The sequence below is a fragment of the Oncorhynchus mykiss genome, chromosome 2 (assembly GCF_013265735.2).
Source record: "Oncorhynchus mykiss isolate Arlee chromosome 2, USDA_OmykA_1.1, whole genome shotgun sequence".
In the NCBI taxonomy this organism is placed as follows: Eukaryota; Metazoa; Chordata; class Actinopteri; order Salmoniformes; family Salmonidae; genus Oncorhynchus; species Oncorhynchus mykiss.
Genome location: NC_048566.1, coordinates 48,674,533 through 48,698,830, shown reverse-complemented (window position 1 = coordinate 48,698,830; position 24,298 = coordinate 48,674,533). Strand labels below are relative to the sequence as shown.

Genomic DNA, 24,298 nt, shown 5'->3' with positions numbered 1-24,298 from the left:
CAAGAGAAGAGCCAATAAATAGTGTTAGTGGTTGGGTCAGCCAGTTGGACTGTGCAGTGGGTAAATGACCTTTGTGTTAAATCTCCAGCTCATCAGTGCTTGTTTGAACCCACACAAAAGGAAGATATAGATGGTGTGACACTTTTTGAAGATTTTCGCCAGGATTTCTGTAGGATATTCCATATTCGGTCTAGTGAACTATGGTCTATGATAACCTTGTGCTATCTACACATTCAGTCAAAGATCAACCAAATCAAATCACAATGAGAAAAGTTTAACACTTTAGCCCAAGACACGCTCTGACAGTAGTGGAGTGACTAAGTATAAAAGAAGACAGACTGATTTTGAGCAGCTTAATCTGTATTAGCCTATAGGCTAAAGGGGAATCAAGAACATTTGGGTTAAATTCAAATCATTCTTGGCTATTCAGTTGTATTGTTGCCTGCCCTTAATTGTATTCACAAGAAATAAAGACAGACCTATTCTGCATTAATTGTAACCTGTCTCCAGAATACATCTGAACACTCTTCAAATGTTCAAAAGAGAAACCATGGGGGAGATGTTTGAACCTGAAAGGGTCGTTACATTATGAATCACATAAGAAGAGTATTAGTGAAGCTATGAGTTATATAATATATATTTTATAGTCTTTACTTATACGGATTAGAAAATTAATATCTATATAGATCTATGTCAGTAATATAGATATTCCTATTCACTATAAATATTCTAAAGAAAATCTTTGACACAGTGCAGAGTGGCACAGTTATCTTTGAGTAAACTAAATGACGAAAACGACACATTTGGTGATGCAATGGGATTATGTGTATGCTGATCCAGAAGGAAGTGACGACAAAAGCGGCCACCACAAAATTTTCGTTCGCGTCCCCTGAAATTATTTTCGAGGCAACGTTATACAGGTAAATTAGGTGGCAACACAGTAGCTTTTCCACAAACTGGACGTTGCGTGGAGAGACAAGTATTTATGTAGCACAACCTAAGAGGAGAGTCGCCTTATGTGATCAACCCGTCGTTTACAAGCCAATTATATGCGACTTTGACGACGCTCACATTTGATTTTTTTTGTTGTTCGCGATTCATCACTCTAGACGGAATGCCCATGTGTCCAGGTTGAAGTAGCTAACGTAAACTACAGTAGCTAGCCTGGAGAGCTGTGGACACTGGGTCTGGCTTTTATAGGCTATCATCAGTGGTTTGCAAATGGCGTAATGACTATCATTTATGTAACTATCCAGTTGAGCACAGTCTGACGTTGAACTGGTGTATTTAGCTATCTTATTCGCAGTGACATAACATTTGCGGGGTATGAACAGTTGGAATAAGCTAGCTAGCGATATGTTTTTTTTTATTTTTCTTTCAGCAATGTATCACTACAACAACGTTATTATAGCAACATTTGTAGCAAGTCATCGCGTTGATATAAATGTATACATTGTGTCAAGTTTGCTAGTCGTGTTGGCATGAACTGCCTGGCCCGGGCATTTACAAGGTCAATTAGAGAAAAAAGCTCGGATGGGAAAGCCCAAGGTTAATTTCGTAACGGGTTCAATTTATATCTGTATTTGTGACAATGATTTCCCTTTGTAGCCAATTCAATTGCAGTAATTAAATTTGGTAACAGAATCGTACGTTTTTATCACTTAATAAACCACATAGCTATCGGTAAAAACGCGAACTAGTTGGAAGGTTTTAGTTCACACAAGTAAAGGTAGATTATCATCCCTGTATGAGGGAGAGAAATTAGAAAATATCTTAAAGCTATGTGGGTTTTTGGTAACATAATTAAAGGGATACTTCGGGATTTTGGCAATGAGGCCAGTCATCTACTCCTCACGAGTCCGATGAACTCGTTGATACCATTTTTCTGTCTCTGTGTCCAGTATGAAGGTAGTTTCATGATCCAATGCTAACTACCGTTAGCGCAATGAATGGGAGTCTATGGGTATATAGACTTTCAGTCATTGCGCTATCGCTAGTCAGCTGTTGTGCTAGTTAGGATCTTCCTTCAAACTGCACGCGGATCAATAACATGGTATCCATGAGTTCTGACTCTGGGGAAGTAGATAAAGAGCCTCATTGCCAAAACCCCAAAGTATTTCTTTAAGGTCCAGGGCAATATTTCTTAAACTACACAAGGCAAATTATTTCTCAATAACTAAATATAGAATTGTTATTAGTGGGGTAGGGGTCTAAAGCATTATGTTTTGATGTATTTCTAGTACCTATTTAATGGGATATTTAGGCAACGAGGCCCCTTTATCTAACTCGTGGATACCATTTTTAATGTCTCTACGTAGAGCATGAAGGAACTTAGTGGTAGTTTTGCGAGCCAATCCTAACTAGCGTTTGCGCAATGACTCGAAGTCTATGGTATCTGCTATCATACTAGCAAATACAATAGACATGAATTGAAATCTATTGTAGGGTTTCCCAAACTCGGTCCAAAAATCAAAATCTTTGCTTATTCCTAACTTTTAGGATGGAAAATCTTTGAAATAGTTTTATATATGCTGTAATTTCTCAAATATAGACTCCTAACTTTCATTTCTCACCAGCTTTAACATGCTCCCATGAACTTCACAAGTGCTTTTCAATTAACGGTGTGTTTTGCTATCTCAACCTGCTTTCAGATGCTGACAGACTTGGGTGGGGCTGTTTTGGATGACACGCAGTGAAATAACAGAAGAAATTCTCAGGATATAGCTATCTACTCAACCTAGGGATCCAGAACACAATGACCAAGCCCGACTCGAAGAGGAGCAGCGTGGCTCTTGTCACTGGCAAACCTGCCAATGCTGCAGAGGAGCAGGTCAATAATGGCTCATCTGACCCTTCAGTGTCTGGTTCTCCCCACCACGCATTGACCCCGGCGACTCCAACCAAACACAAATCTGCTAAACAAGTCTCCCGAGACAACCTTTCTAGACGAAACACGGAGTCTGAAGTATTCGACGATGGAACCAACACCTTTTTCTGGTGAGTGCTGCTGATCAATGGCAGGTCATTTTATTCTCCCAAACTGAAGGCTGTCATTGTTGGCTATTGACGTGACAGTGCCTGGGGCTCTTTAGAAGGTGACAGCTCTGCCTTTTATGTGGGCTATGAATTCAAGGTTAATTGTAAATTTGTCACATGCCACTGGAATACAAGCTCAGACAGGTTTTTCATGCCCCCATGTATTTGTGATGGACATTGAGTATTTTTGGTGAGACAGATCTTTTGTCTCTGTTAAACTGAAAGCGACATACCTAAAAAGTTACCTACCATTATCTCTGATTGTGAAATGTGAGTTCAATAAAAAAAAAAAAGTAGAGCTTTTTTTAACACTTTGCAAAAGTGAGTATGGACAAGAATGAGGCTCTCCTCTCTAACTATTGTTCCTGCAGCCCGGAATTACCATCTTCAGATAAGGTTTTTTCTAAGATATCTCCAGATAATTGTTGTCTGGAGCTCAACGTATTAGTAGCAGTATGCAAATCAGAGAGACAAATTAGCTCTTTCACAGATGTGATTTGGATCAAATCTAAAATAAAATGATATTTTTCACATGCGCCAAAAAAAACAGATGTAGACTTAACTGTGAAATGCTTACTTATGAGCCCTTCCCAACGACGGAGAGTAAAATAAATTATAATAAAAGAAAATAGTAACACAAGGAATAAAATGCACACGCTGGAGCTATATACAGGGAGTACCAGTACCAGATCAATGTGCAGGGGTATGAGGTATTTGAGGTAGATTTGTACATGAAGGCAGTGTAAAGTGACGAGGCATCAGGATAGATAAGAGTCAAATGAAGAACGGCGTTGCGGCAGCATATAAGTGTTTATTCAAAGTATTTGTACCCCTTGACTTATTCCACATTTTGTTGTTACAGCCTGAATTCAAAATTGATGACATATTTTTTTTTTCTCACCCCCATCTGCACACAATACCCCATGATGACAAAGTGAAAATAATTTTCAATACATTTGCTAAAATGTCTAACAACATAAATACATATCTAATTTATGTAAATATTCAAACCCGTGAGTCAATACTTTGTAGAAGCACCATTGGCAGTGATCACAGCTGTGAGTCTTTCTGGACAAGCCTCTAAGAGCTGTCTACACCTGAATTGTGCAACATTTGCCCATTTTTATTCATTTCAAAATTCCTTCAGCTCTGTGTGAAATTAGTTTTTATTTAGAATAGACTATTATCATGCACATGTCTTGAAATGGGGGCAGGGGAAACGATACATGTGTATGCGAATAGAGGATGCTTTTCTCGTGGTTAATTTTCATGACAACTACGTAGGCTATACTCATGTTGTAAAGATAAGCAGTGTGATTTAATATTTGCTCAATATTAGGAAAGTTGAGAAATCAACATAGTAGGCCTAGCCTATAGAATTCTGATGGGACCCTCTTTTTAAGAGGCCATCACTGTTTTCTCATGGAATTGCATAGCCTTTTTGATTATGTTTACATTGATGTCAGAGTGATTAGAAGGACAATAGAGTGCTGAGTACCAGGCAGGTAACAAGTTTGGTAGGCTACTAATGACCATCGACAGCATCCGAGCTTTGAGAAGTCTGATTACCGTGATTAAACGGTCACATGGAATTTGACTGCCTTCATGACTTGTGACCGGCGGTGTGACGGTAATACAGTCACCGCCCTACGCCTGGCACCTACTACTATACCCCGTTCACAGGCACTTCAATATTTTGTCTTGCCCATTCACCCTCAATGGTACACTTACACAATCCATGTCTCAATTGTCTCGAGGCTTAAAAATCCTTCTTTAATCTGTCTCCTCCCTTTCTTATACACTAATTTTGAAGTTGATTTAACAATTGACGTCAATAAGGGATCATAGCTTTCACCTAGTCAGTCTGTCATGGAAAAAGCAGGTGTGTTTTGTATATCTCTGTTATCCATGGGAATAATACATTTTATAACTGTTTACATACACCTTAGCCAAATACGTTTAAACTCAGTTTTTCACACTTCCTGACATTTAATCCTAGTAAAAATTCCCTATTTTAGGTCAGTTAGGATCACCACTTATTTTAATGTGAAATGTCTGAATAATAGTAGTGATTTATTTCAGCTTTTATTTATTTCATCACATTCCCAGTGGGAACACACTTAATTAGTATTTGGTAGCATTGCCTTTAAATTGTTTAACTTGGGTCAAACATTTCAGGTAGCCTTCCACAATCTTCCCACAATAAGTTGGGTGAATTTTGGCCCATTCCTCCTGACAGAGCTGGTGTAACTGAGTCAGGTTTGTAAGCCTCCTTGCTCACACACACTTTTTCAGTTCTGCCCACAAATGTTCTATGGGATTGAGGTCAGGGGTTTGTGATGGCCATTCCAATATTGAATTGGAAGCACAGAATCGTCTAGAATGTTATTGTATGCGTTAACATTTCCCTTCACTCTTAACTACGAGGCCTAGCCCGACCCATGAAACAGCCCCAGACCATTATTCCTCTACCACCAAACTTTACAGTTGGCACTATGCATTGTGGCAGGTAGCGTTCTCCTGGCATGCGCCAAACCCAGAGTAGTCCGTCAGACTGCCAGATAATGAAGCATGATTCTTTACTCTAGTGAACTGCTCCAGAGTCCAATGGCAATGTGCTTTACACCACTCCAGCCGACGCTTGGCATTGCGCATGGTGATCTAAATAGGAGACCAGAAAGCATATAGGCCTACCACTCTATAGGCCAACGAGACCGACAGCGTTAGCTGAAAGGTACGGAATGGCTAAAATCTTTCAACAGAGAAGAAGAATATCTCTTCAAGGCTACACAGTCAGTCTGCAGCTGCATATGTACAATACTCTAGGAAATTCGACCAAAGAAGAGCGAGAAGAACAATTTCCTCTAACAAACCGAGCCTGTGAACCACCGTTGGTATATCTGGAAGACCTAACCAGACACTTTCTGTCAAATTACTCCACAGATGGACCGGCAATTTCAACAGACAACAAAGGTGTACAATTTTAAATACAGTGGCTTGCAAAAATATTCACCCCCTTGGCATTTTTTCTATTTTGTTGCCTTACAACCTGGAATTAAAATGTATTTTTTGTGGGTTTGTATCAATTCATTTACACAACATGCCTACCACTTTGAAGATGCAATTTTTATTTATTTATTGTGAAATAAACAAATCTCCGCTGTGGTGCTTTGCAGCTCCTTCAGGATTATCTTTGGGCTCTTTTGTTGCCTCTGATGAATACTCTTTGCCTGGTCTGTGAGTTTTGGTGGGCAGCCCTCACTTGGCAGGTTTGTTGTGGTGCCATATTCTTTCAATTTTTTTAAATAATGGATTTAATGGTGCTCTGTGGGATGTTCAAAGTTTCTGATGTTTTTTTATTTTTTTTAAATAACCCAACTTTGATCTGTACTTCTCCACAACTTTGTCCCTGACCTGTTTGGAGAGCTCCTTGGTCTTCATGGTGCCCCTTGCTTAATTTCATGGTGCCCCTCTTATTTCAGTGTAGAGCCTCTAGCCCTGCTCAATATGCCTTAACCAACCATGTTGTTCCACCTCCTACATATGCGATGACATCACCTGGTTTAAAAGTCTCTAGAGACTAGAGGTCGACCGATTATGCTTTTTTCAACGCCGATACCGATTATTGGAGGACCAAAAAAAGCCGATACCAATTAATCGGCCGATTTTAATTTATTTATTTGTAATAATGACAATTACAACAATATTGAATGAACACTTATTTTAACTTAATATAATACATAAATAAAAATCTATTTAGCCTCATAAATAATGAAACATGTTCAATTTGGTTTAATTAATGCAAAAACAGTGTTGGAGAAGTAAAAGTGCAATATGTGCCATGAAAAAAAGCTAACGTTTGAGTTCCTTGCTCAGAACTTGAGAACATATGAAAGTTGGTGGTTCCTTTTAACATGAGACTTCAATATTCCAAGGTAAGAGGTTTTAGGTTGTAGTTAATATAGTATTTATAGGACTATTTCTCTACCATTTGTATTTCATATACCTTTGACTATTGGATGTTCTTATAGGCACTATAGTATTGCCAGTGGAACAGTATAGCTTCCGTCCCTCTCCTCGCCCCTACCTGGGCTCGAACCAGGAACACATCGACGACAGCCACACTCGAAGCAGCGTTACTCATCGCTTCACAAAAGCCGCGGCCTTTGCAGAGCAAGGGGAATAACTACTCCAAGTCTCAGAGCGAGTGACTTTTGAAACTCTATTAGCGCGCACCCAGCCAACTAGCTAGCCATTTCACATCGGTTACACCAGCCATTAGGCTAATAGGCTTGAAGTCATAAACAGCGCTGTGCTTGCGAAGAACTGCTGGCAAAACGCATGAAAGTGCTGTTTGAATGAATGCTTACGAGCCTGCTGCTGCCTACCATCGCTCAGTCAGACTGCTCTATCAAATCAGACTTAATTATAACATAATAACACACCGAAATACAAGCCCTTTGGTCATTAATATGGTTGAATCCAGAAACTATAATTTCGAAAACAAAACGTTTATTCTTTCAGTGAAATACGGTTCAGTATTTTATCTAATCTTAATCCCTAACTCTAAATATTCTTGTTACATTGCACAACCTTCAATGTTATGTCATAATTACGTACAATTCTGACAAATTAGTTTGCAATGAGCCAGGCTGTCCAAACTGTTGCATATACCCTGACTCTGCGTGCAATGAACGCAAGAGAAATGACACAATTTCACCTGGTTAATATTGTCTGCTAACCTGGACTTCTTTTAGCTAAATATGCAGGTTTAAAAATATTTACTTCTGTGTATTGATTTTAAGAAAGGCGGCCTCCCGGGTGACGCAGTGGTTAAGGGCGCTGTACTGCAGCACCAGCTGTGCCATCAGACTCTGGGTTCGCGCCCAGGCTCTGTCGTAACCGGCCGCGACCGGGAGGTCCGTGGGGCGACGCACAATTGGCCTAGCGTCGTCCGGGTTAGGGGGTGCTTGGCCGGTAGGGATGTCCTTGTCTCATCGCGCACCAGCAACTCCTGTGGCGGGCAGGGCGCAGTGCGCGCTAACCAAGGTTGCCAGATGCACAGTGTTTCTTCCGACACATTGGTGCGGCTGGCTTCCGGGTTGGATGCGCGCTGTGTTAAGAAGCAGTGCGGCTTGGTTGGGTTGTGTATTGGAGGACGCATGACTTTCAACCTTCGTCTCTCCCGAGCCCGTACGGGCGTTGTAATGATGAGACAAGATAGTAGCTACTAAAACAATTGGATACCACGAAATTGGGGAGAGAAAGGGGTAAAAAATAAAGGCATTGGTGTTTATGGTTAGGTACAGTCGTCCAACGATTGCGCTTTTGTTAAAGCATCGATTATGTGCAACGCAGGACACTAGTAATATCATCAACCATGTGTAGTTATAACTAGTGATTATGATTGTTTTTTATAATTTAATGCTAGCTAGCTGGCTTCTACTGCATTCGCGTAACAGGCAGGCTCCTCGTGGAGTGCAATGTAATCAGGTGGTTAGAGCGTTGGACTAGTTAACTGTAAGTTTGCAAGATTGGATCCCCCGAGCTGACAAGGTGAAAATCTGTCTTTCTGCCCCTGAACAAGGCAGTTAACCCACCGTTCCTAGGCCGTCATTGAAAATAAGAATGTGTTCTTAACGGACTTGCCTAGTTAATTAAATAAAGGTAAAAGTTATCGGTGCCCAAAAATACTGATTCCGATTGTTATGAGAACTTGAAATCGGCCCTAATTAATCGGCCATTCCGATTAATCGGCCGACCTCTACTAGAGACTATATCTCTCTCGTCATTACTCAATGCCTAGGTTTACCTCCTACCTTACCTTTGTCTGTACACTATGCCTTACATCTATGCTATCGTGCCCAGAAACCTGCTCCTTTTAATCTCGGTTCCGAACGTGCTAGACGGCCAGTTCGTATAGCCTTTAGCCGTACCCTTATCCTACTTCTCCTCTGTTCCTCTGGTGATGTAGAGGTTAAACCAGGTCCTGCAGTGCCTAGCTCCACTCCCATTCCCCAGGTGCTCTCATTTGTTGACTTCTATAACTGTAAAAGCCTTGGTTTCATGCATGTTAACATTAGAAGCCTACTCCCTAAGTTTGTTTAACTCACTGCTTTAGCACACTGCCAACCCGGATGTCTTAGCCGTGTCTGAATCCATCGCTAACTATAACATTTTCCGCCAATATAGAACTGCCAAAGGGGGTGGTGTTAGCCTGCAGAGTTCTATATTACTATCCAAGTCTGTACCCTAAACAATTTGAGCTTCTACTTCTAAAAATTCACCTTTCCAGAAACAAGTCTCTCACTGTTGCCGCTTGCTACAGACCTCCCTTTGCCTCCATCTGTGCACTCAATACCATATGTGAATTGATTGCCTGGCTATTCTTTTAAAGTGCCTCCCTCACCATCTTAAATAAGCATGCCCCATTCAAAAAATGTAGACTTGGTTCACTCCAGACCTGTCTGCCCTTGACCAGCAGAAGAACATCCTGTGGCGTTCTGCATTAGCATCGAATAGCCCCCGTGATATGCAACTTTTCAGGGAAGATAGGAACAAATATACACATGCAGTTAGGAAAGCTAAGGCTTGCTTTTTTCAAACAGAAATTTGCATCCTGTAGTACTAACTCAAAAAAGTTCTGGGACACTGTAAAGTCCATGGAGAATAAGAGCACCTCTTCCCAGCTGCCCACTGCTCTGAGGCTAGGAAACACTGTCACCACTGATAAATCCAATATAATTGAGAATTTCAATAAGCATTTCTCTACGGCTGGCCATGCTTTCCACCTGGCTACCCCTTCCCAGGTCAACTGCACGGCACCCTCCACAGCAAACTGCGAAAGCCCCCACCATTTCTCCTTTACCAAAATCCAGATAGCTGATGTTCTGAAAGAGCTGCAAAATCTGGACCCCTACAAATCAGCCGGGCTAGACATTCTGGAACCTCTCTTTCTAAAATTATCTGCCGAAATTGTTGCAACCCCTATTACTAGCCTGTTCAACCTCTCTTTCATATCGTCTGAGATTCACAAAGTTTGGAAATCTGCCGCGGTCATCCCCCTCTCCAAAGGGGGTGACACTCTAGACCCAAACTGCTACAGACCTATATCTATCCTACCCTGTCTTTCTAAGCTCTTCGAAAGCCAAGTTAACAGATTACCGACCATTTCGAATCCCACCGTACCTTCTCCGCTATGCAATCTGGTTTCAGAGCTGGTCATGGATGCACCTCAGCCACGCTCAAGGTCCTAAACGACATCATAACCGCCATCGATAAGAGACATTACTGTGCAGCCGTATTCATCGACCTGGCCAAGGCTTTCGACTCTGTGAATCAGCACATTCTAATTGGCAGACTCAACAGCCTTGGTTTCTCAAATTACTGCCTCGCCTGGTTCACCAACTACTTCTCAGACAGAGTTCAGTGTGTCAAATCGGAGGGCCTGTTGTCTGGACCTCTGGCAGTCTCTATGGGGGTGCCACAGGGTTCAATTCTCAGGCCGACTCTCTTCTCTGTATACATCTGGTGATTCTCTGATCCACCTCCTACGCAGACGACACCATTCTGTATACTTCTGGCCCTTCTTTTGACATTGTGTTAACTAACCTCCAGACGAGCTTCAATGCCATACAACTCTCCTTCCGTGGTCTCCAATTGATCTTAAACGCAAGTAAAACTAAATGCATGGTATTCAACCGATCACTGCCCGCACCTGTTCGCCCGCCCAGCATCACTACTCTGGACAGCTACGTGGACAACTACAAATATCCAGGTGTCTGGCTAGACTGTAAACTCTCCCTACAGACTCACATTAATCATCTCTAATCCCAAATTAAATCTCGAATTGGCTTCCTATATCGCAACAAAGCATCCTTCACTCATGCTGCCAAACATACCGTCGTAAAACTGACCATCCTACCGATCCTCGACTTCGGTGATGTCATTTATAAAATGGCCTCCAACGCTCTACTCAACAACAAACTGGATGCAGTCTATCACAGTGCCATCCGTTTTGTCACCATTGTGACCTGTATGCTCTTGTTGGTTGGCCCTCGCTTCATACTCGTCGCCAAACCCACTGGCTACAGGTTATCTACAAGTCTCTGCTAGGTAAAGCCCCGCCTTATCTCAGCTCACTGGTCCCATAGCAGCACCCACTCGTAGCACGCGCTCCAGCAGGTATATCTCACTGGTCACCCCCAAAGCCAATTCCTCCTTTGGTCATCTTTCCTTCCAGTTCTCTGCTGCCAATGACTGGAACGAACTGCAAGTGTTTCTGAAGCTGGAGACTCACATCTCCCTCACTTGCTTTAATCACCAGCTTTCAGAGCAGCTCACAGATCACTGCACCTGTACATAGCCCATCTGTAAACAGCCCATCTGTCTACCTACCTCATCCCCATACTGTATTTATTTATTTCTTGCTCATTTGCACCCCAGTATCTCTACTTGCACATTCATCTTCTGCACATCTACCATTCCAGTGTTTAATTACTATATTGTAATTACTTCGCCACCATGGCCTATATATTGCCTAAACTCCCTTATCTTACCTCACCTCATTTGCACTCACTGTATATACTTTGTTTTCTTTTGTTCTACTGTATTATTGACTATGTTTTGTTTATTCCATGTGTAACTCTGTGTTGTATGTGTCGAATTGCCATGCTTTATCTTGGCCTGGTCGCAGTTGCAAATGAGAACTTGATATCAATTATAATTATTGATATCAATAATTATCAATTAGCCTACCTGGTGAAATAAAAATAACGGTGTTGCAGACTCTGGCGCCTTTCAGAATTGTGTGTGTGTATATATATATATATATGCTGCTCAAAAAAATAAAGGGAACACTTAAACAACACAATGTAACTCCAAGTCAATCATACTTCTATGAAATCAAACTGTCCACTTAGGAAGCAACACTGATTGACAATACATTTCACATGCTGTTGTGCAAATGGAATAGACAACAGGTGGAAATTATAGGCAATTAGCAAGACACTCCCAATAAAGGAGTGGTTCTGCAGGTGGGGACCACAGACTACTTCTCAGTTCCTATGCTTCCTGGCTGATGTTTTGGGCATTTTTGAATGCTGGTGGTGCTGTCACTCTAGTGGTAGCATTAGGTGGAGTCTACAACCCACACAAGTGGCTCAGGTACTGTAGCTCATCCAGGATAGCAAGAAGGTTTTCTGTGTCTGTCAGTGTAGTGTCCAGAGCATGGAGGCGCTACCAGGAGACAGGCCAGTACATTAGGAGACGTGGAGGAGGCCATAGGAGGGCAATAATCCAGCAGCAGGACCGCTACCTCCGCCTTTGTGCAAGGAGGAGCAGGATGAGAACTGCCAGAGCCCTGCAAAATGACCTCAGCAGGCCACAAATGTGCATGTGTCTGCTCAAACGGTCAGAAACAGACTCCATGAGGGTGGTAATGAGGGCCCGACATCCACAGGTGGGGGTTGTGCTTACAGCCCAACACCATGCAGGACGTTTGGCATTTGCCAGAGAACACCAAGATTGGCAAATTCGCCACTGGTGCCCTGTGCTCTTCACAGATGAAAGCAGGTTCACACTGAGCACGTGACAGTCTGGAGACGCCGTGGAGAACGTTCTGCTGCCTGCAACATCCTCCAACATGACCGGTTTGGCGGTGGGTCAGTTATGGTGTGGGGTGGCATTTCTTTGGGGGGCCGAACGGGCCAAACAGCCCTCCATGTGCTCGCCAGGGGTAGCCTGACTGCCATTAGGTACCGAGATGAGATCCTCAGACCCCTTGTGAGATCATATGCTGGTGCGGTTGGCCCTGGGTTCCTCCTAATGCAAGACAATGTGGCTGGAGTGTGTCAGCAGTTCCTGCAAGAGGAAGGCATTGATGCTATGGACTGGCCTGCCCGTTCCCCAGACCTGAATCCAATTGAGCACATCTGGGACATCATGTCTCGCTCCATCCACCAACAGACTGTCCAGGAGTTGGCGGATGCTTTAGTCCAGGTCTGGGAGGAGATCCCTCAGGAGACCATCCGCCACCTCATCAGGAGCATGCCCAGGCGTTGTAGGGAGGTCATACAGGCACGTGGAGGCCACACACACTACTGAGCCTCATTTTGACTTGTTTTAAGGACATTACATCAAAGTTGGATCAGCCTGTAGTGTGGTTTTCCACTTTCCACTAATTTTGAGTGTCACTCCAAATCCAGACCTCCATGGGTTGATGCATTTGATTTCCATTGATTAATTTTTGTGTGATTTTGTTGTCAGCACATTCAACTATGTAAAGAAAAAAACGTATTTAATAAGAATATTTCATTCATTCAGATCTAGGATGTGTTATTTTAGTGTTTTTAGTTGAGCAATATATACAGTGCCTTGCGAAATTATTCGGCCCCCTTGAACTTTGCGACCTTTTGCCACATTTCAGGCTTCAAACATAAAGATATAAAACTGTATTTTTTTGTGAAGAATCAACAACAAGTGGGACACAATCATGAAGTGGAACGACATTTATTGGATATTTCAAACTTTTTTAACAAATCAAAAACTGAAAAATTGGGCGTGCAAAATTATTCAGCCCCTTTACTTTCAGTGCAGCAAACTCTCTCCAGAAGTTCAGTGAGGATCTCTGAATGATCCAATGTTGACCTAAATGACTAATGATGATAAATACAATCCACCTGTGTGTAATCAAGTCTCCGTATAAATGCACCTGCACTGTGATAGTCTCAGAGGTCCGTTAAAAGCGCAGAGAGCATCATGAAGAACAAGAACAATAAAAACAATTTAAAAAAAACTGAGTTTAAATGTATTTGGCTAAGGTGTATGTAAACTTCCGACTTCAACTGTGTGCGCAGCATATATATATATATATATATATATATATATATATATATATATATACATACATACATACATACATACATACAGTGCCTTGCGAAAGTATTCGGCCCCCTTGAACTTTGCGACCTTTTGCCACATTTCAGGCTTCAAACATAGATATAAAACTATTTTTTTGTGAAGAATCAACAACAAGTGGGACACAATCATGAAATTTTTTCCCATTCCTCCTGCAAAACAGCTCGAGCTCGGTGAGGTTGGATGGAGAGCATTTGTGAACAGCAGTTTTCAGTTCTTTCCACAGATTCTCGATTGGATTCAGGTCTGGACTTCTAACACCTGGATATGTTTATTTTTGAACCATTCCATTGCAGATTTTGCTTTATGTTTTGGATCATTGTCTTGTTGGAAGACAAATCTCCATCCCAGTCTCAGGTCTTTTGCAGACTCCATCAGGTTTTCTTCCAGAATGGTCCTGTATTTGGCTCCATCCATCTTCCCATCAATTTTCACCATCTTCCCTGTCCCTGCTGAAGAAAAGCAGGCCCAAACCATGATGCTGCCACCACCATGTTTGACAGTGGGCATGGTGTGTTCAGCTGTGTTGCTTTTACGCCAAACATAACATTTTGCATTGTTGCCAAAAAGTTCAATTTTGGTTTCATCTGACCAGAGCACCTTCTTCCACATGTTTGGTGTGTCTCCCAGGTGGCTTGTGGCAAACTTTAAACAACACTTTTTATGGATATCTTTAAGAAATGGCTTTCTTCTTGCCACTCTTCCATAAAGGCCAGATTTGTGCAATATACGACTGATTGTTGTCCTATGGACAAAGTCTCCCACCTCAGCTGTAGATCTCTGCAGTTCATCCAGAGTGATCATGGGCCTCTTGGCTGCATCTCTGATCAGTCTTCTCCTTGTATGAGCTGAAAGTTTAGAGGGACGGCCAGGTCTTGGTAGATTTGCAGTGGTCTGATACTCCTTCCATTTCAATATTATCGCTTGCACAGTGCTCCTTAGGATGTTTAAAGCTTGGGAAATCTTTTTGTATCCAAATCCGGCTTTAAACTTCTTCACAACAGTATCTCGGACCTGCCTGGTGTGTTCCTTGTTCTTCATGATGCTCTCTGCGCTTTTAACGGACCTCTGAGACTATCACAGTGCAGGTGCATTTATACGGAGACTTGATTACACACAGGTGGATTGTATTTATCATCATTAGTCATTTAGGTCAACATTGGATCATTCAGAGATCCTCACTGAACTTCTGGAGAGAGTTTGCTGCACTGAAAGTAAAGGGGCTGAATAATTTTGCACGCCCAATTTTTCAGTTTTTGATTTGTTAAAAAAGTTTGAAATATCCAATAAATGTCGTTCCACTTCATGATTGTGTCCCACTTGTTGTTGATTCTTCACAAAAAAATACAGTTTTATATCTTTATGTTTGAAGCCTGAAATGTGGCAAAAGGTCGCAAAGTTCAAGGGGGCCGAATACTTTCGCAAGGCACTGTATATATTTTTTAAACCTGCATATTTATTTAAAATAAATTCATGATAGCAGGCAATATTAACTAGGCAAATTGTCACTTCTCTTGCATTCATTGCACGCACAGTCAGGGTAAATGCAACAGTTTGGGCCACCTGGCTCGTAGCAAACTAATTTGCCAGAATTTTACATAATTATGACTTAACATTGAAAGTTGTGCAATGTAACAGCAATATTTAGACTTAGGGATGCCACCCGTTAGATAAAATACGGAACGGTTCCGTATTTCCCTGAAAGAATAAACGTTTAGTTTTCGAAATGATAGTTTCTGGATTTGACCATATTAATGACCTAAGGCTCATATTTCTGTGTGTTATAATTAAATCTATGATTTGATAGAGCAGTCTGTCTGAGCGGTGGTAGGCAGCAGTAGGCTCGTAAGCATTCATTCAAACAGCACTTTCCTGCGTTTTTGCCAGCAGCTCTTTGCAATGCTTGAAGTACAGCGCTGTTTATGACTTCAAGCCTATCAACTCCTCAGATTAGGCTGGCAATACTAAAGTACCTATTAGAACGTCCAATAGTCAAAGGTGTATATGAAATACAAATGGTAAAGAGAGACCTAGTCCTATAATAACTACATCCTAAAACTTATTCTCTGGGAATATTTAAGACTCATTTTAAAAGGAACCACCAGCTTTCATGTTCTGAGCAAGGAACTTAAACGGTAGCTTTTTTTTTTTACATATTGCACTTTTACTTTCTTCTCCAACACTTTGTTTTTGCATTATTTAAACAAAATGTAACGTTTCATTATTTGAGACTAAATAAATTTTATTGATGTATTATATTAAGTTAAAATACGTGTTCATTCAGTATTTTTGTAATTGTCATTATTACAAATATATATATATATATATATATAAAAAACATCAGATTAATCGGTATCTGCTTTTTTTGGGCCTCCAATAATCGGTATCGGCGTTGAAGAATCATAATCGGTCGACCTCTAGTCATTCTGGCCAAACAGTTCTATTTTTGCTTCATCAGACCAGAGGACAAAAAGTACGATCTTTGTCCCCATGTGCAGTTGCAAACCGTAGTCTGGCTTTTTTATGGTGGTTTTGGAGCAGTGGCTGCTTCTTTGCTGAGCGGCCTTTCAGGTTACGTCGATATAGGACTCGTTTTACTGTGGATATAGATACTTTTGTACCTGTTTCCTCCAGCTTCTTCATAAGGTCCTTGGCTGTTGTTCTGGGATTTATTTGCACTTGTTGCACAGAAGTACGTTCATCTCTAGGAGACAGACCGCGTCTCCTTCCTGAGTGGTATAACGGCTGCATGGTCCAATGGTGTTTATACTTGAGTACTATTGTTTGTACAGGTGAACATGGTACTTCAGGCGTTTGGAAATTGCTCCCAATGATGAACCAGACTTGTGGAGGTCTACACATTTTTTCCTGAGGTCTTGGCTGTTTTCTTTTGATTTTCCCTTGATGTCAAGCAAAGAGGCACGGAGTTTCAAGGTAGGCCTTGAAATACATCCACAGGTACACCTCCAATTGAGTCAAATGATGTCAATTAGCCTATCAGAAGCTTCTAAAGCCATGCCATCATTTTCTGGAGTTTTCCACGCTGTTTAAAGGCACAGTCAACTTAGTGCATGTAAACCACTGGAATTGTGATACAGTGAAATAATCTATCTGTAAACAATTGTTAGAAAAATTACTTGTCATGCACAAAGTAGATGTCCTAACCGACTTGCCAAAACTATAGTTTGTTAACAAGAAATTTGTGGAGTGGTTGAAAAATAAGTTTTAATGACTCCAACCGAAGTGTATGTAAACTTCTGACTTCAACTGTATATCAACATAACCTGAAAGGCCGCTCAGCAAGGAAGAAGCCACTGCTCCATAACCGGAATTAAAAAGCCAGACTACGGTTTGCAACTGCACATGGACAAAGATCTTACTTTTTGGAGAAATGTCCTCTGGTCGGATGAAACAAAAATGGAACTGTTTGGCCATAAATTACCATCGTTATGTTTGGAGGAAAAAGAGGGAGGCTTGCAAGCCGAAGAACACCATCCCAACCGTGAAGCAAGGGGGTGGCAGCATCATGTTGTGGGGGTGCTTTGCTGCAGGAAGGAGTGGTGCACTTCACAAAATAGATGGCATCAGGAGGAAGTAAAATTGAGGAGATATTGAAGCAACATTGCAAATGGGTCTTCCAAATGGACAATGACCCCAACCATTCTTCCAAAGTGGTGGCAAAATGGCTTAAGGACAACAAAGTTGAGGTATTGGAGTGGCCATCACAAAGCCCTGACCTCAATCCAATAGGACATTTGTGAGCAGAACTGAAAAAGCGTGTAAGCAAGGAGGCCTACAAACCTGACTCAGTTACACCAGCTCTTTCAGGAGGAATGGGCCAAAATTCACCCAACTTATTGTGGAAGGCTACCTGAAACGACGTTTGACCCAAGTTAAACAATTTAAAGGCAATGCTACCAAATACTAATTGAGTGTACTGTATGTGAACTTCTGACCCACTGGGAATGTGGTGAAATAAATAATTCTCTCTACTATTGTTCTGACATTTCACTTAAAATAAAGTAGTGATCCTAAGATAGTAAAAATGTCCTCTGATTAAATGTCAGGAATTGTCAAAACTGAGTTTAAATGTATTTGGCTAAGGTGTATGTAAACTTCTGACTTCAACTGTACCCGTCTGCGGTCTATATGAGATCAATGTGACACTTAGATTGCACGCAGTTGGACTTTATTTAACTAATTCTGTGACTTCTGAAGGTAATTGGTTGCACCATGTCTTATTGAGGGACTTCATAGCGAAGGGGGTGAATACATCAGTTATTTTCTAGATCTTTTTTTAGAAAGTAACTGATCATGTGCAAAGCATTTCCATGACCATAGTTATCAGCTGTATGTGTGATGGTGAAGTCCTTTTTTCTTTTCTCATGCTCTTTCTTACATGGCCCTCTCTCTCTTCATTTGGTCTTACAAGCTGTCATATCGGTTTAGTTCACTAGGGACCTTTCACTGCATTGGATTAGTAACCAATAACTCTACTGTGTATGTAATTCTATGTGATTATTTAGTTAGCTAGTTATTAAATAATTAAACCAATTTGTGTATCGCTGATTCATTTATGCTAGGGTTCTTGCAGATATCCAAAGATTTTGCACAATTCAAAATGAGACTTATAGAAGATAACAATTCCTTGATGGCTGAAATGTAGGCGATATATCTTTTTTAAGTTAATTTGAAAAAAGGTAACTCATGAAACAAACTTAAGTGGTGCCCCAAGATTGCTGATGTGGTAATTGTTACATGAGTAATTTAATCATCGTAAAAATTGATCAAATCGATTATCATCATCACATGAATGATAGCCAAAGACATGACACTACCAAGTGAATAGTGGTCTGTGAGAGAGTCTAGGCCTTAAAGCTAGTCAATTGGAGTGTGCTGATCTTTGTTTGGTGCCGGCATGGAAGGATGTCCCAGCAAGCTTTTCTCCCCAGTGGTTTGTTGTTAGGCAGGAGTCATACAAAAAGCTCTCTCCTGCCAAAGGGATTACAGCGGAAGAACAACAAAACCACATGCCCGCTCCATGACTCAACATCACCATCTTGTCATATCAGGCCAATGCGATCCGCATACAACACCTCCTTTATGGCATGCGGCAGCACTCTTTATTCCCCTCCGTGCTCCATGTGTTTTTATCATTATCCCTTCCCCCCCCCCTCCATCACTTTACATTTCCAAATCAAGGATACTCTATTGATAGGACATTTTATAAATATTGCCAAGGCCAACTCACTTGTTTGACCAGCTTTTCAAAACACTTCATGGCTACCGACGTGACTGCTACGGGCGGTGTTCATTTAGGCAGGTTACCTTCGCTTCCTTGGGCACATGGACTATGGTGGTCTGCTTGAAACAACATGTAGGTATTATAGACTTGGTCAGGGAGGGGTTGAAAATGTCAGTGAAGACACTTGCCACTTAATCCGCACATGTTTGAGTACACGTCCTGATAATCTGTCTGGCCCCACAGCTTTGAATTTCGACCTGTTTAAAGGTCGGCCGGAACAGCTGGTGCATTCATGCATGCTTCAGTGTTGATTGCCGCATTTAGCTCGTCTGGTAGGTTCGTGTCACGGGGCAGCTCCCGGCTAGGTTTCCCTTCGTAGTCTGTATTTGTTTTCAAACCTTGCCACATTCACTAATATTGACTCACTTCTTGCAGCAGGCATTATAGAAAATTGACACAGTTCTCAAAAACAATCTCTCAATTATAAGCCCACATGCTAATCAGTAGCTAGCTGATCTTTATATTTCAAGTTTAGCCAATTTAGATCTATTTGCTAGCTAACAAGGCAGAACAGTTGAATAGTCATACACACCCTTCTGTCTGTCTCCTACTGTTTGAATAGCATTCTAGCCTGTCCACTTTGTTCAGATTTGAAATCAAGTGGCCTACCTTATTTCTCACAATGATTGCACATTTATAAGACAGACTTGACAGGTAATATAACAGTCTTTGGCTAATGCTTCTAGCAGTATGTGGTACAGCAATGCCATGTGTGACAAACTAAGCATTTTTTTATCCGTTATTTTACCAGGTAAGTTGACTGAGAACACGTTCTCATTTGCAGCAACGACGTGGGGAATAGTTCCAGGGGAGAGGGGGATGAATGAGCCAATTGTAAACTGGGGATTATTAGGTGACCGTGATGGTTTGGGAATTTAGGTACATACATTAACATTCCAGTGTAACTACAATGTTGTTAATCCATCCTACTTTATCTCTTAACACAGCCATTACATTTTAACCGTTTTAATCATCATTGGCCTCATGGGGAAATCCCTGAGCTGTTTCCTCCTTCTCTGGCAACTGAGTTAGGAAGGGTGCCTGTCTTTGTAGTGACTACTACTGTATTGATACGCCATCCAAAGTGTAATTAACTGCACCATGCTCAAAGGGATATTCAATGCCTGCTTTTAAATTATTATTTTTTACCCATCTACCAATAGATGCCCTTTGTGGAAAACCTCCCTGGTCTTTGTGGCTTAAGTTGTGCTTGAAATCCGCTGCTTGACTGAGGAACCTTTACAATTATCAGTATGTGTGAGTTGTAGAGCTGAGGTAGTCATTCAAAAATCATGTTTAACACTGTTAATGCACACCGAGTGAGTCCTTGCAACTTATTTAGACTTTGCTTTACCTCATGAACTTATTTAGGTTTGCCATAACAAAAGGATTGAATACTTATTGACTCAAGATATTTCAGCTTCTCATTTGTAATTAATTTGTAAACGGTTAAAAAATATACAAAAATCCACTTTGACAATCTGGGGTATTGTGTATAAGATCAGTGATGCAAAATCTCAATTCAATCGATTTTTAAGTTCAGGTTGTAACGCAAGATGTAGAAAAGGTCTAGGAGTGTGAATACTTTCTGAAGGCACTGTGTGTACAGATCTCTGGTGTAAATAGGAAGGTGCACCCAGCACAGAAGGAGATGAGACCAAAAAGACCACATGAGAACAAGCGGGCATAAACGCTATTTTTTTAAAATGTTTTATTGCGTTTGGAATATCGTGCTAAAACATAAGTCCAAATGAATTGAATGAATTCGATATCGCTTAGCCCTATGCTCACCCCGTCTCTCTCAAGAAGGCTGGCAGACAGGCATCGTACCGCTCAATGTCCTCTCCCATTCTTCCACCCTTCTCCCTCCTTCTATCGCTCTTTCACACCATTTACCCTATTGAACAACCTCCGACCTAACACTAACATTCCCTATGTTTTTTCTTTTCCCTGCCCCTACCAGTCTTTTTGGTTAATGTGTGGGTGTGGTAGGTACATACTTGAAACATGCAATGTGGCCTGTTCATATGTAGCACACTTAACTGTGGAGAAAAGGGAACTCTCTTAAGTGTACTCAAACTAGGAGGCTGTATGGAGGAATGGTGTATCAGCACGGCGGAGATGAACGATCTGTTGTCATTGAACTGAATTCGCCCAAGAAGCTCAACTCTTTCTTACACACACACACACACACACTGCTCATTGCATGTCCAGCCAATGAATGTTGCTGATTCTTCTTGCCACACTGTCATTGATTGCCGCTCTCTCTCCTCACCCTCCCTCTCTCTCATTGCAGGAGAGCACATACAGTCACTGTGCTTTTCATTCTCACGTGTGTGTTGGTCTATGTCACTCTGTTGGAGGAGACACCCCAGGATACGACGTACAACACGAAAAGGTCAGCCATTCGGTTACGCACACACGATGTCTCTCTTCTATAATCATGCAGCACGGCGACACACACTTAGTCACGACTGCTTGTGTGAAAGGAATCACTTCCACCTCGAACAGCCAGTCACCTTCAGCCCAGCTGGCTTGTAGCACAGTCAGCACACAGTCTTCTAGGTTCCTCCTTTATTTTTAGCTTTGACTGTTCAGTTCTTGAGCACTTTTTTTTGAAATGTCAAAATAGATATTGCACTGTAATACGTGCTCAACTCTTACTAAGTTCTGTAGCATAAAGATGCTGTGAAGCCTAGTAAAAAGCGCACTATTATGAAAGAAAGGGCCAGCACTCAAGCAAATGAAATATTAATGGCTGTTGGAGAATACATCGAAGATTGCAAGGCATAGATATAATGTAGGAAAAAGCTAGGTATTGACTAATGGATGCTTTGGGGAGCAGAGGACTGTTTCTATTCCCACCCCCCTGCTTTGGTACTAGTCATTAACATATACTTTTTTTTTAATCTGTTTTGTGACTATAATGTAAGTAAGAACTTTAAGAGCCTTTGCATGGTCTTAAGCCATTTCAGTGAGTTTTGCTAGCAGAGGAATTTGGCAGCATTGGGGAGTCTTCAGACGGAGGAAGTGTGTTTGCACGCTTGTTTCGGTGTGTAGTATTAGTGTTGGTGTTTACTTAGGAAGGCGTTAACCCCAACCAGCTATTCCTGTTATCTGTACTGACAATCCGATGGTCATTAACGGGATTTGCCGTGGTCAGCGAGGCCCAGCTCGCCTGGGAGATTAGAGCCCACTACAACTTCTTCCCCCCGGGTCACAACCGATGCCACTACCCTACTGCATGCCTGGCTGAATGCCTTCACCTGAATGCACTGATCCCCTGGGGGTGGTTGTCTCACGCACCTAGGCTTCCTCACCTTTTCGCCTCTTCAGTCATGTGCACTGACATGATGGGTACAGCTAGCATGCCACACGTACTCAGCTTGCCTGGGCCTTGCCCTTAACTTGCCTGGTGTTCCACCTCTAAAACTTGCTCTTTCACCCACCTTGACCTACAGAACAACCTCTAAGGAGGGTTGAAAGTAAAATGATGATTTAATGCTCTTTAGCCAAAACATGGGTCAAATAATGACATTTTAATGCAAACCATGAATTCCAGTCCGTGTATATAGATGTCATAATATTCTAAATGTATATTTTTAGTCATCCTGTAAAGAGGACTGAGCTGTATGTGAGTTTATCATTAGTTGCTCTATTTACTGAAGTCTGCTTGTGTTTTCTACCAGAGGGATTGTGGCCAGCATCCTAGTGTTCCTCTGCTTTGGAGTGACACAAGCCAAAGATGGCCCATTCACCAGACCACATCCAGGTAACACAACCTCCAGCCGCAGTGCAAATACTCTTCACATTTCTGCTTCGTCGTGCTGTTGTACTTCAGTGAATACGAGCCTGCCAAGCCTTTTGATACGTAGGCTAAGTGCATTGACATGGGACACGCTCTCAGCAAAACTACATCCTGTCCAAAGAGACACCGTTAGTGAGTCAACATGGTCACTTTTACACTTTGAAAGAAAAAAGAGGGATTTAATGCTTTTGTGAAACTGAAAACCTATAATATTCTTCCCAGATATGGCTTGCGGTGAATCGCTGCTTTCAAAGGTGGTGGTGCTGCAGCACTGTGGACATGTCAAACATAAAAAGTTGTCAACTGCCGTGGCAAGCACAGGTGTAAATCAAACTCTGTAATGGAGTATTGCTCTCCGGTCTTATTTTTATATTTCACCTTTATTTAACCAGGTTAGGCCAGTTGAGAACAAGTTGTCATTTACAACTGCGACGTTTGCCAAGATAAAGCATAGCAATTCAACACACAACAGTTAGACATGGAATTAACAAACATACATTCAATAATACAGTAGAAAAATGTAGTAAGATTTAGGGAGGTAAGGCAATGAATAGGCCATAGTGGTCGACGTAATTACAATTTAGCAATTAAACAGTGGAGTGATAGATGTGCAGATGATGAATGTGCAAGTAGAGATACTGGTTCGTAGAGCAGGTCTGTTCTTCCTCTGAAAATGTCTTCAGTGGGGAGAGAAAGAATGCATGTCTGCTTCTAGATCAATATAGATGTTTGGCGGCACAGCAATGGAGTGGGCCATGAAGACTATCCCGACTGTGTGTGAAGTACATACAGATTACATACACTGCATCAGATTACATTACAATGGAGTGGGCCATAAAGACTATCCTGACTGTGTGTGACGTACATACAGATTACATACACTGCATCAGATTACATAGGGATTACAATACATCCGCCAAATCCAGATTCGTACGTCGGACTGCCAGATGGTGAAGCGTGATTTGTCACTCCAGAGAACACATTTCCACTGCTCCAGAGGCCAATGGCGGCGAGATATACTCCACTCCAACCAATGCTTGCCGTTGCACATGGTGATTTTAGGCTTGTGTGCGGCTTCTCGGTCATGGGAAACCATTTCATGATGCTCCCAACGAACAGTTATTGTGCTGACATTGCTTCCAGAGGCCGTTTGGAACTCGGCAGTGAGTGCTGCAACCGAGGACAGACGATTTTTACACGCTTCAGCACTCTGCAGTCCCGTTCTGTGAGCT

The 24,298-nt window shown here is 41.7% G+C and overlaps 1 protein-coding gene across 3 annotated transcripts in view; it reads left to right on the top strand.

Moving 5' to 3' along the window:
- The first annotated feature begins 836 nt into the window (after positions 1–836).
- Positions 837–24,298, top strand: part of ptdss2 (phosphatidylserine synthase 2) — a 36,544-nt gene continuing 13,082 nt past the window's right edge. Inside the window, exons 1-4 of one of the 3 annotated variants that reach the window (XM_021564258.2) lie at positions 837–920; positions 2,652–2,997; positions 21,555–21,656; positions 22,948–23,030. In XM_021564258.2, coding sequence (XP_021419933.1) covers positions 2,756–2,997; positions 21,555–21,656; positions 22,948–23,030 — 427 coding nt within the window. In that variant the 5' untranslated portion in view covers positions 837–920; positions 2,652–2,755. Of the gene's footprint in view, positions 1,245–2,651; positions 2,998–21,554; positions 21,657–22,947; positions 23,031–24,298 lie in introns of all 3 variants that reach the window. The other 2 variants (XM_021564269.2, XM_021564277.2) reach the window with 2 other exon arrangements.